Source organism: Aedes albopictus, chromosome 1 (genome assembly GCF_035046485.1).
Source record: "Aedes albopictus strain Foshan chromosome 1, AalbF5, whole genome shotgun sequence".
Taxonomy (NCBI): domain Eukaryota; kingdom Metazoa; phylum Arthropoda; class Insecta; order Diptera; family Culicidae; genus Aedes; species Aedes albopictus.
The window spans coordinates 49019552-49036657 of NC_085136.1; the positions used below are offsets into that span (position 1 = coordinate 49019552).

Genomic DNA, 17106 nt, shown 5'->3' on the forward strand with positions numbered 1-17106 from the left:
TCGCACAGATGAGGCTGAAAAACAATCAGCATATGCACTGCAAGTGAGCATACACAATGATAGATTTTTGTTCCATTATATGAAGTAGAATCTGAGATTACCATCTTAGTAGAAACAGAGCAATGGCGGATATTTCCTCGACCGTCCCGTCCGCCCTTAAATATTGTCACTGGGGCTGCCTTTACTGCACTCTTTTCCAACAATCGAACAAATCGAATAGGCGTCCCCACTAACAAAACAGAAACTACTATACAGTACAATTCGTAATATGTACTGACAAATCCACAAACCAGCAGCGCTTTGAAGGCCGTTATGCGATATCATTACAGCTAGAAGCTGTAATAGAGAAACTGTTGGTATACCAACACGGTTTGGCGAATGTAAACATTATTGTCAAAACAAACTTTAAGCGGGATATATTTAGCTACTACACAAATACTTTACAGCTGTTCATATCTGTGTTGTGAAATTATTATTTTATTGCACTTTAATCCAACTCCGGAAGATGTGCAAATCGAATAAGAGCCCCAACCTATAAAACAGCTGCTGTTATACAGTACGTTTTGTAATGTTGCCAGATACACAAAATAGCAACGCTTTGTAGCTGTTTAAAGAACATTCTTTCAGCTAGAAGCTGTGACGAAGAACCTGTTGGCGCAACCACACAGCTTGTTCGATGTAAACATTATTGCGTTTGACGTTTCGAAAGCTTTTACAGCAAGATGCAGTTGGGTAAGGTTTCTTGCGGTACAATCAAAAAGCCTTGTCCGAAGTAAAACAAAACGAGATGTTTTTATGCTATTTATTAGTGATGTACCGAATAGTACTATTCGGCCTTCGGCCGAATACCGAATATTTCAAATTTTATTATTCGGCGAAACGAATATTCGGCCGTGTATTCGGCCGAATAGTTGGTCAGATATTCGGCCGATTTTCTTGTTAACCCTTTCTTTCCCACAAGCTTTTTTGACATTTAAAAATAGATAAAATGGTTTCTAAACAAATCACTAGAACAAAAGATGTATAATTTTACTCCAAAATATCGTTAGAAATGAAAAATTTGATTTTTGGGGTGGATCACCTGTGATCCATTGGGAAGATCGATGCACTGAAGGCACATATATAAATTTTGTTTTTTTTTCAAAACTATATATTTATAAATCGTCTATTACACCTTTAATTTATCTCGAGATTCTTATCTAGTCCTTCTGTAAAACTTAATGAAACTTGTGGGACTTCTTGCAGTTATCATAAGTAGTTATGTATTCGGACATGGTTCGCTTCGACTATGGCTTCTCTCCTTGTAAATACAGTAGACGTTCGGTCGGTGCAAACGGTTTAACTGTAATGCTTTTTAACTGCAAGTCCGGTAAGTGCAACAAATTTGCAGTTATCGCACCGCCAAACGTCAAAACGGTGCGCCATATTAGCCCAAATGAACAGTCGGATCACGTTCACGGTTATTTTTTGTCGTTTGACAACTTGTTGACATCTGTCAGTCGTTGCAGTTACCGAATTTCGTTCGCTTAAGTGAAACGTAAACATGTTGCAGTTATCGAACGTCTACTGTACCATATAAACCCTCCTGGATTAATCTGCGACTTATTGCCGGCGCTAAATAGATTACATTATATGAAATAATGATGTTTTTACATGAAACACTATTAATAATGGCAAATGTCTTGGATGTAAACAAACATGCTAACAAGGAACATGTTAAATCAGGAAGGATTAAAATGTCGTTATGTTCCCAATGGATCACTGATGATCCACATGTTTGTTCATAAAATTAGTGTTTTATCGTCAACTTGTTCATGAAACGGTATTTTATTGTGCTAATATACATACTGCAGGGCATGCTAGTAAATAGGTTCATGTTTCGGAATATTGAATATTCAAATATTGTCTGAATTAAAATAGAAACAAATACCGACTTTCGCTGAATCATTTAGCTCTAGAACAAAAACGAGCAGAGAAATTTTCACCAAACTTGGCATAATAGTTCATTAAACGTATACAAACATCTGACGAAAAAATTAAAATGATCTAACTTATCCTGTACACCTCGTCCTCTTTTTACGTCCACTCTTGGCTGAGCGATAAAAAATTCTACCGCTAAGACAATAAGCAAACTCAACAGTTTTATATTTTTTAAAACATCTTCGTGATTAGGAGAAGTGTACAAAAATATAAAAATGTGTATTTTGATCATTATTTTGTCGGTATAAATTTTTTTCGCTAAGCCGATAGTGGACGTAAAATAAGGTTTAGGTGTATTTGTATGAACAGTGCAAAGTAGTGGATCACCTGTGCTACCATGGGAAAGAGAGGGTTAACACTAGACAAGGGACTACACGGAGCATACACCAGTGGATACGGAGACGAAACTATTCTCACGAAAGTCTCTCTAATAAAGAAAAAAAAAAAACTATTCTCACGAAAAGCTTCATCGCCCGGAGCGGGAATCGAACCCTCACCCCACAACATGGTGCGATTAGAAGCTTGGTGACCCTAACCGCGCGGCTACGAGGCTCCACTTGGTGACATAGAAGCATTAAGTTCACCAGAGGGCTTGCAGCTTGCAATAGGGCACTGCACTGTTTTGATTTTGTATGGGATTTTGACGTTTCTTGGCCTTTTTGTTTACACAATTTCTGTAAGAGTGAAAGAGAAGGAGAGAATTTCATGCAGTGACCTATACATAGCTGAGACGAGACTCGCAAAGACGGTCTTCTTTTTTTCCACTTCGTTATTTTTTCTTCTTCCTATCTGTGTTGACATTATGTTTTGGGCTGGTGGTTCAAACATGTACGTGACCGCATCACCTCACATGCAGTGTGACTGAATCCCATTCACGCACAAAATCATTTTGAGGTGAAATTTTGCATCGCCAACAATCGCCAAGCAAAGTAATCATTGGAATATTTTGTTTTCAATTTATTTTTGACAGTACAGGAGAAGAAAATGCTGCTCGGAGTGAATTTTGGCTTCAGAATTTATCTCGGATAGCAATACTTTCCTGGTTTAAGGTAACGTAATCAAACGGGCTACAACTGACAGCTCAGTTGGGCTGCACTTGACGTTGCTTTTTTTCCTCTTCGCGAGTCTCGTCTCAGATACATAGTACATATAGGGTAGCGAATTACTTCGGCAGCGGCCGGTATTTTGGGCACTCTTCGCTATAACTCAGTCAATTCCAAACCAATTGACTTGAAATTTTGTACACGGCTAGATATCTCATCGCGTTCCAATAATTGTGTCAATTGGTTCGGAATTGGCTGAGTTATAACAGAAAAGTGCACAAAATAGGACCCCTGCCGAGATGGTTCCACTTTCCTATTAATAGGTATGCTTCAAGGAATTTCACAAATTTAGAAAACTGCGTGTAATTTATAGAACCTTTATCATATTCATACATCTACTCATCATCATCGTCATCATCCTCCTCTTCACTGGATTGCATTAACCATTCCACCAATTTTGCCAGACTTTTCTTCGCCGTCGCTCCGCTCTCGTCGTCCAACTCCTCGTACCACTCCAGAATGACCTCTTCCGTAATGTAATCCTTCTCGTACAGATAGTGCACCAACTGAGCAATTTTAGTTCCGATCAACTCTTCCTGCTCGCTCGTTTCCTCCAACGCTTTCATACAGTCCATCATGGCATCGCGGCCTCGGATGTAGTTCTTAAATACCGTACCGAAATAGGCCAACAGTTGGTTCATAGTGGCCACCACATTTTTCGCTGCGTTCTCCTGCATCACCAGTAGTTGCAGAATGGCCTTTACCACGTAGAAGTTAACCTCCGACAGGGACATGTTGTAGGCGTACCGGGAGGAGTTGATTTCCAGAATCAGATAATCCGGATTGGACTTTTCCGAGTAGCCGCGCTTGAGCGACTCCAGCACTTCCGAGAGGAAAATGTTGGCGTCCTCCTGCACCGGCGACATGGCACGGGATTCTCCCTCTTCCGAGGAACTGCTGTAGACCGATGGGGCCTGTTTACGCTCCAAACGGCTGAGTCGCATCGCGTGATTGAACGCATTCTCATCGTCCTCATCATCGGAATCCGGCATCTCTTGGTTCTCGTCGTTTTCGTCCGGAACGGTGTATGCGCGATCTCCCAGCTTTTTCGATCCCTCTGTCCAATCGTCCTCCGGATTCGATGACTGAAGAGTCACCTTGAAAATCTTCGTTCCGGTCGGAAGTTGGACCTCTTCTCCCAGAACGCAACCATTTTTTAAGTCGCAATTTGATCCTACATTGACCCGATCTCCAAGAATACAGTGCTCCAAGATACATCCGTCGCCGATCTCAACTCCGTCCATTAAGTAGCAGTTACTGATTCGGCAATTCTTACCAATCTTGCACCCACTTCCCAGAACCGAATTCTCTACAACCGTGTTCTCCGCCACCTCGCTCCTCTCGCCAATGACCACATCCGCTTTCAGGACACTTCCCCTAGCCAATCTGATGTCCCGATGTCGATAGATGTTGTTACGACAGAATGAATAGCGCAAAACATTCCCACAGACACCCATATCCGGAACCAGCGGATATACATATCGATTGGCCACATCCTTGCTAACAATCTGATAACTTTGCCAGTTGTTCACCTTTACCCCATATTCTTCACTCGGAAGCATGCTCACATAGATAGTACTTGCCAGAATCTCCTCGTTGATCAGCAGTCCCCTAACGAAGTCGTCCCGCGTCAGGAAGTCGAAGTTGTCGGAAAACAGCGGAAGCGCCGTATTGCTACACACGGCTATCTGCGGATCAATCAACCCGTGCTGTAGCGTTACGTCCTTGTTCTGCGTCAGAATCTCCAACGGAATCACAAAGTTCCGCTCCTTATGCATCGGCTTCAACCGTTGATGGAACAACAGTCTCCTGCTGTTCTTATCCATCGCTATCATCACCTCATTTCCGGTGCGCTGCTGCGGAACGCCCTCCTTGAACACCACCGTCATAGCGACACCCTTGTCCGCCTTGGCCGTCCTCTTGTGCTCTTCCAAAATAGCCGCCAAGTTGGCGTTGGTCACCGTGTCCACTCCCATCAGCAGAAAGTTACCCCGCATCAGACCCTTGGCGTCCAGATCCCGCAGGGCATCGCCCATGCAGCGACATCCCTCGGAACTGACGATCGTGACCGACATCCCAATGGACCAGCTGCAGCCGGACGCCTGCCGCGCCTTGACGTGAGCCCGCACCTGATCGACGTGCTGGCTGCAGAACAGTACGACCTCCTCGACGCCGGAACGGTTCAGCGATTCCAGCGAGTAGTCCAGCAGCGGGACGTTCACCAGCGGCAGAAGGGACTGTGGGAGGGTGGAGAAGAGTCAATGTTGGAGTTCTAGTTCAATCCTCGGGAAATGATACAATACAGAAGAAAACAGTAAACAAAAGCCGGTGCGCCCTTTGGTTGCAGCAGCAAAACTTACCAGCGGTTTTCGCTCGGTGAGCGGAATAAAACAGTCGTTGAATCCATCACCGATCAGGATCGCCTGCACCGGTTCCTTTTCCTCCAGTCGATTCATCGTTTTAAAATCCTGAAATTAGATGGAAAATTACGATTTTTTCGAAATAATTTGCGCGATAAACACGCACGTTGCCAACAAATCGAAACTGAACCTAGAGTGACTTTTGAAAGTATCCTCTGATTCTCAAAATCGGGATACCAAAATTGGTTCGAATTTTCCCTTATACAAATTTATCTGTAATCTTTGAAACAACTAAAATGGTAGAACGAAATCTTTTTCATATCATCTTATGTTTTACATGAAAAGAGCTTGAAATTATAATCTCAAATTATTCTTCAAAAATTGGAGCTAATTATAATAGGGCCTATTCGAAACGTATTCTTGAAATTGAGGTTTGTTTATCTTGAGTGTCCGAGAGCCCCGGCAGCAGCTGTCATGGCAAACGCTTCACAAACGTTTTGCTCTGCGGGGAGGATTCCGTTCACGGCTTGCATTATTTACTGCAATCGGGTCGTCTGTCAAGTGGAGAAAAATCCCCCCTTTGTTTACATACCATCGCTTCAAAAATCGTGAACAGAATTTCGATCGGTTAAGTGCCCGTGTAGTGAATAAATTAATATTTTCATTAAAATTAGTACGAAAAATGTGAAAAAACCGGTGCTCCCGCGATGTCGATCCCGCTCAAGTACGGTGCCATAAAGCAGGCGTTAGTGCCGAAAAGTGATTTCAATCGCTACCTGGTGGTGTTCATCGCAGCGCTAGTGCTGCTGGCGCTCTGGTTTGGGGGCAGCTCGGTGTCGGAAGCGGACGGCGAGCGTCTCTCGCTGGACCTGGTGGACATTCCGCAGATCGTGCTCGATAAGGATGCGGAGTTGGCACGGGCTCGCAACAGGAACTGCTCCTACTGGGACTGCTTCAATGTGTACCGGTGCGGGCAGAGGGGCCTGGCCGGGACCGAGGAGCACGAGCGGATCTCGATTTACGTGTATCCGCTGAAGGAGTATGTGGACGGGGATACAAGAAAGCCCGCTTTCCAGCTTACCAAAGAGTTCTACACGATACTGAAGACGATCGTGAACAGTCCGTACTATACGGCGAATCCGAACGAGGCCTGTCTGTTCGTGCCCACTTTGGACACACTCAACCAGAACCGGATCGATGTAAATCTGGTGGGAAAGGCACTGGCTTCGCTACCATAGTAAGTATGAACATTGCGGTTGTTGGAACATCTTCGTTTACATAGCATGACGTATCAGCTAGGACAGAGAATGCTTCTCAGCAGCCTAGTGTTCTAAGAGCAATTCACAGTTTTTAACTAGCAGCTTTTTTTGCCAACTGACTACATATTTTTAACGTGAGGTCCAATATTTCTACTGACATTCTCCGAACAACTTACAAAATGTTGAAACCTGAATTATTATTTACGTTATTCCTATTGTTCGAAGTGACGTTGGGCTCCTCAAGGTAGATGAAGAACTCGAAAGGCTCCAGAACAATGGTATCATTTTTCTGGTTGTAACCGAAAAAAAGTTTTGCGGAACACTACTGTTGCGAACATTAGAAGCGACACAAACATTTCTACTCGGGCACTGCCGATGCCCGTCGTTGACCCAACCGTCGCGACCACGCGAACGGGTTGCCTTGGCAACTAACGAACCGCATCGCAGCAAGCGAGGTTCAAATTTGAATTTTTCAGGGCAGAAGTGAAATTTTCCTCGTGCGGACAGGACGCACATTGTCGATTATTAGAATAACGAAATTGAATTGTAAAGACATTTTCTGTAACTAGGATATTAATAAATTAAATTAGTTTAAATTCTAAACGCGTGATTTGTAAAACTCTGAAAAGTGGCTTTGGTGACGGTAGAGTAAGTTTCGGTACGGTCGTTTGTCAGAACGTGGGTTTGTCTTCTATGCGCGACTGTGGTGTTACGCGGTTAGGTACCCGAGAGAAGCTGGAACTGGTGCTTTCTCCCCAACAACCGTCCCGCAGGTGAGCCCTCTGACGGTTTTCGATTGCCAGCGAACCTACTGGAACATTTGGTCCTTCTTCCGTCCCGCAGGTGAGCCCTCTGACGGTTTTCGATTGCCAGCGAACCTACTGGAACAACTACAAATGTATCGTATCCCACGTTGGGCGCCAATGTAACAAACAAATAAATACAATAAAACCATATAAATGCGTAACGTTTGGCTCCAATGTAATAAATAATACATTGGAACCTTATAAATTCACAACGCCCACGTTGGGCGCTAATGTAATGGATAAAAAAAGTTTTGCGGAACACTACAACTGCATCGTGCCCCACGTTGGACGACACATTACTGACAACTATTAACAGAAGCCTACAAAATTTGTAGGCTTCGGTTAATAATTGTCAGTAATGCATTGAATGCTCATTTTTATTTTCCGCATCAAGCTCCACGAACCTAGATACGAAAAATAATATAAAACATTACAAATACAGTCGGAACCCGCTCGTTGAGCAACAACCCCCACCCAACTAACGAATTCGATTCGTTGGTTGGGCCAAATGACAGCAGCAAAAAAAATCTTGAGGGGTGTGCGCATTGTTCTTTTTGGTACCGCTTACTTTAAAGGCAATTGTAAGCAAATGACCTCATACAAATGCGAAAGTACAAGTAATTGTCTTATTTAGAAAGTCAAAATGATTGACCTATTAGAGACTATGAGAAAAGACTAGTGTAATCAAAAGTGAAAAAGTTATTGAGGAAAAAAAAAACACTTTCAAGGGGCCGCCGGTAACAAAAACGTAACGTATTTTTAAAACTAACGGAGTTACGAATTTGGCGTCTTCGATAAAGTTATTCAGAACAGCATTTTCTACAACTCTTGTGAAGACATCAACCTTGTATCTTGAAAAATTCAAAAAGTAAATTTTCTATCTCACTTTTAGGGCCACGCAGAAAAATCTATTTTAAAATCAAAAATATTTGAGGCAAATTCAAATAAATTGTCAATTTGTTCTGGCCACAAAAATAAAACTGTTTGGAGCAAATCGAACGTCACATTTGAAGCTAATGAAATCCATGTTTGAAACAAAAATGCATCTTCTGACAGATTATGTTAGAAATAAATGTAAATATTTTTGTTTTTTTTGTGCAGGTCGGCCCTACGGAAATATTTGTTTTCCCATTGAACTTATAAATTCATTTCCTTCGCTGGAAAAATCCACCTCCGGTGTTGTACTTCCAATGCCAACATCATGTATATATCTATTAGATAACATACGCTCCCGACAAGAACGGGATTTCGTGAAGACTTTCGGTGAACCTTGCCTTTTTTGCAGGAGGAAATTTTCTTTGATGTTGCAGCTGGAACTTGTGAGTTTTGTTTATGATCTCGAGCGCGGAACGGGGGGCTCCTAAATGGGTATCGTCGCAATAAATGTGTAATTGAGTTAGTTTTAAAAATTAAAATTTTAGTTTTAAACATTTTATCAATTTACCGAATAAACATGAATATTTTTGTTTCAAACGAACGAAAAATATATTATAAATCTCATGAAAATAGGGCAAAATGGGGCAAATTGGACTACTTCAGAAGATTATTTTGGTGATAAACGATCTACCGCTTTTTGTTTATGCCAAACAAATCAATTTTATGTCAGTAACATTAAAAATCTATTCATAATTAGGAAAAATTGTGAATATCCGACAGTTGTTGGGGCATATAGGGCAAAATAGGCATTAAAATGATCTTTCATGTATTCTTACGATTCCTATAAACCTCGTATTACACCTGCAGCTATTGTCAATGATCTACAGTCGTGTTAGTTGTTTGAAAGTACATTTTAATTTTCTTTTTGTATGAAAAAAGGGCAAAATGGGGCAAAACTTCCCGTGCCGTGCGGTGAATGAAATTAGCACCAATCGATTTCTCGTATTTTTTTACGTCAGAAATGGTCAATTTCACGTACCGAAACCAGCGGCGTTAAAAGATCCGTTTTTTGGGTCGATTTTTTCCACTGTGCAGTGCTGCAAGTCTTCTTGATAAAGTAGTCTTCGCAATAAGCAATTTGAAATTGTTTCGTTTCAGCTGGGAAAATGGCGAGAACCACATACTGTTCAACTTCATAGCCGGATCGGCACCCGATTACAACACGGTTCTGGACGTGAACACCGATCGTGCCATGATCCTCGGTTCTGGATTCGACAGTTGGACCTTCCGCCCGGGATTCGACCTGCCGATGCCTATGTTCAGCTCCATTCTCGAGCACCACCGATTGAACGCGATGAATACGGATCGGAAGTTCCTGTTGGTTTCATCGCAGTTGAACATCTTCCAGCGACAGTACCGGATCATGCAGGAGTTGACCTACGATTTCCCGAATGAGCTGCTATTGCTGCAGCGTTGTCCCACGACGACCGTCAAAGCGGAAGAGAGCTTTGATGCTTCGAGGCCTATCGAGACGGCGAGTAGCCCTGAGGAACTGATCAAGTCGATCAAGGATGTTCGCTGCAATTTCCCGCAAGGTAACGAGTATGAATACCCGGGGGTTTTGGAAAGTGGTCAGTTTTGCTTGATAGCTCGGGGAGTCCGATTGTCGCAGCCGACGCTGATGGACGCCTTAGCGGCAGGATGTATCCCAGTGATTATGGCGGACAACATGATCCTTCCTTTCAGCGAAATCATTGACTGGGACTTGATCTCGATTCGAATCTATGAAAATAATCTCCACTCAGTAATTACCACTCTCAAAGCAGTATCCAAAGAACGTATTCAAGAACTGCGTGCACAAGGAGCATACGTCTACGATCGGTATTTCTCCAGTCTGGAGAGGATCATTTTGACGACCCTCGATCAGCTGAACGATCGTATCTTCCCACATCTCAGCAAAACCTACATGCACTGGAACGTGGCCAAAACCCAACATTCCACTCAGAATCCCCTATTCCTGCCCCTGATTGCACCAAAGTCCCAAGGCTTCACGGCCGTGATCCTAACCTACGATCGAATCGAGAGCCTCTTCATCCTGATCCAGAAGCTCGCTACAGTCCCATCGCTCCAGAAAATTCTAGTCATCTGGAACAACCAGAAAAAGTCTCCGCCGCATCCATCGCTATTCCCGAAGATCGGGAAACCACTCAAGGTGATCCAAACCACGGCCAACAAACTCTCCAATCGGTTCTACCCCTACGAAGAGATCGAGACCGAGGCCATCCTCACGATCGACGACGACATCGTGATGCTCACGGCCGACGAGCTCGACTTTGGCTACGAAGTGTGGCGTGAGTTTCCCGATCGGATCGTCGGATTCCCGTCGCGGACGCACGTCTGGGACAACGCCACCAATCGCTGGCGGTACGAGTCCGAGTGGACCAACCAGATCTCGATGGTCCTGACGGGGGCCGCCTTCCATCACAAGTACTGGAGCTACATGTACACCAACGCCATGCCCGGCAACATCAAGGAGTGGGTCGACGAGCACATGAACTGCGAGGACATTGCCATGAACTTCCTGGTGGCCAACGTGACGAATAAACCGCCGATTAAGGTGGCCCCGCGGAAGAAGTTCAAGTGTCCGGAGTGTACCAACAACGAGATGTTGTCGGCGGATTTGAACCACATGATGGAACGGTCCGCTTGTATCAATCGGTTCGCGGAGATTTATGGGACGATGCCGCTGAAGACGGTGGAGTTCCGGGCAGATCCGGTGCTTTTCAAGGACAACTTCCCGGAGAAGTTGAAGCGGTTCAACGACATCGGCAGCCTGTGAGAGAGGTTTGCGGCATTTATAGTAGGTTTTAAGCTTTGTGGCGCGTGCAGTTATCGTGTATTTAGCAGATCGTTATGCTGCTGTAGTAAGTTCTCATATCAGCGTTTAGTCTAATAGATATTAGAAAGTGATTAAATGTATCTCTCTAGCAGAAAATAGTTACTAATCCGAATGATGTCCATGCATTTTCAGGTGGCAGCCTAATATTCAAGATGGCGGTTCTAAATTCAATATGGCGGCTGTTTAATATAGTTTTAGCCTCTAAAGCCCATATTGCATGGGTATATTTGGAATGAGGAAGACGCCTGGACTCCAAACATGGCTGCCAGAATATCCAAGATGGCGGTCTAAAATCCAACATGGCGGCTGTTTAATGGAGTTTTAGGCCGTAAAACTGCAATATGGGTAAATTTGGTATAGGGAAGATGACCGGAGTCAAAAAATGGCGACCAGAATATCCAAGATGGCAGCTTGAAATCCAAGATGGTGGCAGCAATATGGGTATATTTGTTATGGGGAAGAAGCCTGAACTCCAAAAATGGCAACCAGAATATCCAAGATGGCGGTTCCAAATTCAAGATGGCGTCTGTTTAATGGAGTTTCAGGCCGAAAAACCATGCAATTTGGATATATTTGGTATGGGAAAGATGTCCGGAGTCCAAAAATGACGAACAAGATAACCAAGATGGCATCCCGAAATCCAAGATGGTGGCTCCAAATTTAAAATAGTGTCTATTTAATAAAGTTTTAGGCTCTAAATCCATGCTATATGTGTATGTGTTTATATATTTATTTGGTATGGGGAAGAAGCCTGGACTCCAAAAATGGCGACCAGAATATCAAAGATTGCAGCTCCAAATTCAATATGGCGGCTGTTTAATGGAATTTTAGGCCCAAAACCATGCAGTTTGGGATGGCGGCTTTAAATCCAAGATGTCGGCTGTTCAATGGCGGTTAAGGCTCTTAAACCATGTAATATGGGTATAATTGGTATGAGGAAGATGTCCGGAGTTCAAAAATGGCGACCAGAATATCCAAGATGGCGGTTCAAAAATCAAGATGGCGGCTGTTTAATGGCGTTTTAGACTCTAAACCATACAATATGGGTATATTTGGCATAGAAAAGATGTCTGAACTCCAAAAATAATGACCAGAATCATTGGCGGAGCCAGCTTTTTCTTTTTTCTTACTCTCCTAAACATACACGAGAAAGAACGAGATGAAAGAGGAGGCAAGCTGCCCCCTCTTCTATCTTTCTCCTTCCCGTGTATGTTTAGGAGAGTGAGTGAGAAAAAAGAAAATGCTGGCTCCGCCAATGACCAGAATATCCAAGATGGCGATCTTAAATCTAAGATGGCGGCTCCAAATTCAAGATTGCGGCTTTTTAATGGAGTTTTATGCTATAAAACCATGCAATATGGGTATATTTGGTCTGGAGAAGATGATGGGAGTTAAAAAATGGCGACCACAATATGCAATATGGCGGCCTAAAATCCAAGATGGCGGCTCCAAATTCAAAATGGCGACTGGAAAACGGAGGTTTAGGCTCTAAAATCATGAAATACCCATATTTTCATATGTAGATGTCCGGTCCGGAGCCTTAAAACAACCAGAATATCCAAGATAGCGAACCTTAATCCAAAATGGCTGCTCAAAATTCAATATACCGGCTTTTCTCAAAATTTTGAGGCTCAATCATCTAAATACAGATAAACGATATGATTTTTGGTGCCATAAAATGGATTCTTGTTAAACGTATGAAAGTGCGATGTTCATCAACATGTCACCTGAGTTTTGTTGAAATGGGTTTTCGATGGCACGAGAAAGGCGCTATCACCGCTGGGTGGATTAATTAGAGTTTTTTTTGGTGTTTCACTCAATGAACAAAACCAACGCGAACAGTTTCAGCACAATCAAATTTGAGTATTGTCCTAACGTACCACCCATGCCCTCTAGAAAAATTCCCCCAGTAGCGTTATCCTCTGCAGGAACGGTTGCGCTTTGCACGTGAGCAGCCCATAGTTGCTGGCCCACGAGCTGTTCCGCTGATGGCCCGCTTCCTTCACCTTGGCGAGCAGTGCTTGCGCATCGAACTTGGCCTTCTGGTACACCTTGGTTTTGAACATGTTCTGCACGAACTCGGTGATGGTGTTGTTCCCGAGACCACCCGTGGTCGCCGCAGTTGGCCGTTGCGGTGGTTCTTCGTCGGCGGTGGTGGGTGGGATAACCTCTCCCATGCCGTGGTCGTCGTCTCCGCCGCTTCCGATGGAACTGTTCTCCGAGAAGAATTTGTTCACCGAGTTGAGATCCTCGTCTTCGTCGTCATCCTCCTCCAGGGGAGGTGTGGGCGTTGCTGGGACAGTGGGAGCTGATTCCGAAGAGTCCTGCTGACTATCGTTGAGTTTGACTTGAGCGGTTGAGCTTTTGTCGTCGGGATCGCGGGCGGAGGGGGTTAGTTTTACCGTTGTCATCCGCTCGGGATCGTCTGCGGAGGTGGTCGGCGTGGGAGCGACCGGTTCCACCGGAACTATCAAGCTGTCGTCGTTAGGTGATGTCTTGTTGATGTCCTTCTTCGGGGTGGCGGATTCATTCTGCTGATTAAGAAGAGATTCCTTTGCGCGATTGAAGGCTTCTTCGAGGCGTTTCTTGGTCAGGGCTTGGCGGGCTTCGGCCAGTTTGGCGCCGAGTTCTTCCAGAACGGCTGCGGGGATGGCGTCCTCCAGTTGGGCATCCACCACGGATATGTTCTCCAGCTTAGGTTCTTCCGGGGCTTTCAAATCGACTCCGTTGACTTCCCGGGTCCTACTGAGGTCTAATCGGTCTCCAGCGTACTTCTCGTGGTTGTAGTCAGCGAAGAGATTTTGCTGTGGAAGTTCGTGACAACAGCGAAGCATGGCCGGATCTATCGGATGGGCTTCGGTGTTGAATATGTAGCCACCGGCATCGATGATGCACTCCCCGTAGGTCGTATTGATGACGGTTCCGACGCGCCCGTCGTTGTGAATGAAGTTGTCCGGATCGAACAGCAGGTAGAGATACTTGGTCGTTTCCGCCAGGAAGAACGATTCCATTCGATCCTCTTTGTGGTGGTCGCGCACGTTCTTGATTGTGGCATAACCACACGGGGTCTTGGCGCTGTATTCTATACTTCGAAGGATGTCCTCGCCAACTTCCAGCAGGTAGGGATCGCCAGTTGCCCTATACAAATACATGACCGATTCGATCAGCTCCGGACGAAGAGGATAATTCTCCCGATTGGCCCCGGCTTCCGCGTTCGGGATGTTGTAGAACTCCGGCAGGAATCCGTATTGCTTCCAAACTGTGTGGTAATTGTGCAATGTCTTCATGGCTACGCTCGTGTCTCCGAATAAGCTCAGCACTCCAGGCCAGTATGCTTCCAAGGATTGGAATACCGGAAGTGTCACCTGACCCTTATTCATACTGACCCAAACGTGCCAATCGTCCCGCTTCAGATACTTATCGATCGCTTTGCGACCTTCGTTAAACATGTGCATCAGATCCGGCTTATTCAGCATGATTGCGCCCTTCACCAGATATTCGTAGTACGAATCAACTCCAGCTCCAATCCCTGCATCCTGCGCAGTCCATCTCCCCGTTTGGACATCAATGTGATTCCCGAACAGCCCAATCGAAGATCGATGATTGTACAGCCCGTACAATGCATTCAGCGCAACTTCCTCGTAGATAGGATCGCCCGTCAGTCGACTCAACGCCCCGAACTCCACGATGAACGTCCCAATCCCTGCAGTGCAGGTCACACTAGTCTCCCCGTACGGCACCCCATACTTCAAATTTACCGTCCCGTAGGGCATCCCCGTCCGCGTATCGAACGCCGGCAACAACCTTTTCGCCACGTCCTCCGCCAACCTTAACAACGGCCCATTGCATGGCCATCCGGGTTCCAACTCCACCCCAGCCTTATGACTCATCATGTGGGCACTGATCAACCCGCCGACGATCCGAATGTTCGTCTCAAACACCGACACATTAATGTCCGAATCGAATGACTTCCGTTCCAACAGCCCAACGACTCGCCGGAACTCCGAGTAGTTTCCCATTACGGCCAGCGTATCCAACGCGTCGATCAACGTTAGCGAATAGCTGCCCCAGGTGTCCACGCCGTCGCATGACAGCGGTCGCAGCTCGTCGTATTTGCTCGCGTACCGCAGGTACCCATCGTAGGCGTGCTGGAACATCGCTCGGACTTCCTCCCTGAAAGGGAAATAAAAACTTGAAAATTGATCTTGAGTCGGATCGTCTTGCCCAAGCAAACTTACCGCAAGCGAATCATGTCCTCTTTGGTGTACTTCCGCAGGCCGGCTACCGATGTGATGAGAGCGAAGCACAGCAGACACACCACCAGGAGAACATTTTTGCCTTGATGGTGCAAATTTTGCATGCCGATTACAAGCGTAAATTTTGATTTTTTCGATAATTTCGAATCAAAAAACTTTTGCGACCCGACTACGTCACAACAAAACACTTTTCTTCTTTGTTTTGTCTAGCGGCAGCGCAACGCAGCGCAGTCGTGTCAGCGAAGGAGCGGAGCAAAACAAAATCCGGTAAAAGATAGCAGCGATAGCAGCTGCTGTGCGATAGGGGTGGTCAATTGAAGTTGATAGCAGCGCGGTCGCCGACTGAAGTGCAAACGCTTCAGCATCCCTATCATGGCTGGAGTGCGTTCGCAGATTTTATAAATTGGCTTCTTTAACGGTGTTGAGATAATGCGATATTCTGAATCTGCATGTCAAACTGAGCCGAAATCCAAATTTTTCATGAATTTTGGAGCCCGGGAACCTATTTAAAAATCAATTTGAAGTTTGTATGGGAGCGATTTGTCGAATCACCCCTCGTCGCAGTTTGTACTGGGCGGAGCTGTCAAACAGTTGCCCAGCTGTCAAAAGGTGATTTCAAAAAATCTCTTTGAAATTGATTTTAGGTACCAAAATAAGGTTCTAAAAATCTGAAAAAATCATAGTGGCTCAGAAAAAGGTGCTCTTTCGTATAAAATCAAAAAAATCAATACATTTTTCTTAATTTAAAATCCCAATTGGGTTCTTTAGGGGTACCCAGATCTTGGGGCAAGGACACTGTGTTGGAGAGGTTGGAGAGTACATTTTCCTTCACAGTGCTCAAAATTTATCCTGATTGCTCCCGTTTTTACTTGGGTGTTGCCTGATTTTTCGCAAAATAAAAACAATATTGCCCGATATTTCGCTTATCTTGCAGGTTTAGGGGCGTTTTTCAACAAATTTGGTCGATCATTGGTGAAAAAAGTTACTCAGAATTTCTCAGAGTTATTTTAGTCGCGGTTGAAAGCTTGGAGCAAGACCTTGGGGAAAGACACTGTGCTGGAGAGTACATTTTCCGTCACAGAGTTGCTCAGAATTTCTCCGGATTGCTCCCGTTTTGCTTGAGTATTGCCTGATACTAGCGCAAAAACAAAACAATATTGCCCGATATCCCGCTTTTCTTGCAGGGGTGTTTTTCGACAAATTTCGTCGATCATTGGTAAAAAGAGTTACTCAGAATTTCTCAGAGTTACTCTCGTTCGCACAGTGTCTTGCCCCTAGCCAACGAACGAACACGATTCGCTAATCGGGGCGCAGTCGTGACCCAACCAGCGAATCCGGACTGTACTCTCTTTATCGATGATCGACGAAATTTGTTAAAAGACATCCCTAAAACTGCAATTTTCATTCAGCATACGCCACACTTTGCAGTTTGACATTGGTTCCAGATCACACTTTGGCATAAATGGGAGAAATTCTGAGGAACTGTGAGGAATTCTGAACAACACTGCGTACACAGATTTGCTCTCGTTAGATCAGTCTTGCCCCTAGATTGGAATAGACCCTAAGA

The 17106-nt window shown here is 44.7% G+C and overlaps 3 protein-coding genes across 4 annotated transcripts; 1 reads left to right on the plus strand and 2 right to left on the minus strand.

Annotated features, from left to right (window-relative positions):
• Positions 1-3386: 3386 nt before the first annotated feature.
• LOC109397885 (translation initiation factor eIF-2B subunit epsilon) lies at positions 3387-5656 on the minus strand. 2 transcript variants are annotated; one of them, XM_019670223.3, is made up of 3 exons: positions 5610-5656; positions 5444-5551; positions 3387-5320 (listed from the first exon to the last, which is right to left on the minus strand). In XM_019670223.3, the coding sequence occupies exons 2-3, from the start codon at positions 5537-5539 to the stop codon at positions 3419-3421; spliced, it is 1998 nt and encodes a 665-aa protein (XP_019525768.2). In that variant the 5' UTR covers positions 5540-5551; positions 5610-5656; the 3' UTR covers positions 3387-3418. The 2 variants fall into 2 exon arrangements, with proteins under 2 accessions (XP_019525768.2, XP_029710781.1); XM_029854921.1 differs by lacking the exon at positions 5610-5656 and having other exon boundaries at positions 5444-5603.
• A 375-nt stretch (positions 5657-6031) lies between these two features.
• On the plus strand, positions 6032-11371 carry LOC109397881 (exostosin-2). The gene is made up of 2 exons (XM_019670217.3): positions 6032-6680; positions 9543-11371. The coding sequence occupies exons 1-2, from the start codon at positions 6151-6153 to the stop codon at positions 11221-11223; spliced, it is 2211 nt and encodes a 736-aa protein (XP_019525762.3). The 5' UTR covers positions 6032-6150; the 3' UTR covers positions 11224-11371.
• Positions 11372-13125: 1754 nt separating this feature from the next.
• On the minus strand, positions 13126-15743 carry LOC109416128 (ER degradation-enhancing alpha-mannosidase-like protein 2). Its single transcript, XM_019690094.3, has 2 exons — positions 15522-15743; positions 13126-15456 (listed from the first exon to the last, which is right to left on the minus strand). Exons 1-2 carry the CDS (start codon positions 15641-15643, stop codon positions 13176-13178), a joined length of 2403 nt encoding a protein of 800 aa, XP_019545639.2. The 5' UTR covers positions 15644-15743; the 3' UTR covers positions 13126-13175.
• Positions 15744-17106: the final 1363 nt, after the last annotated feature.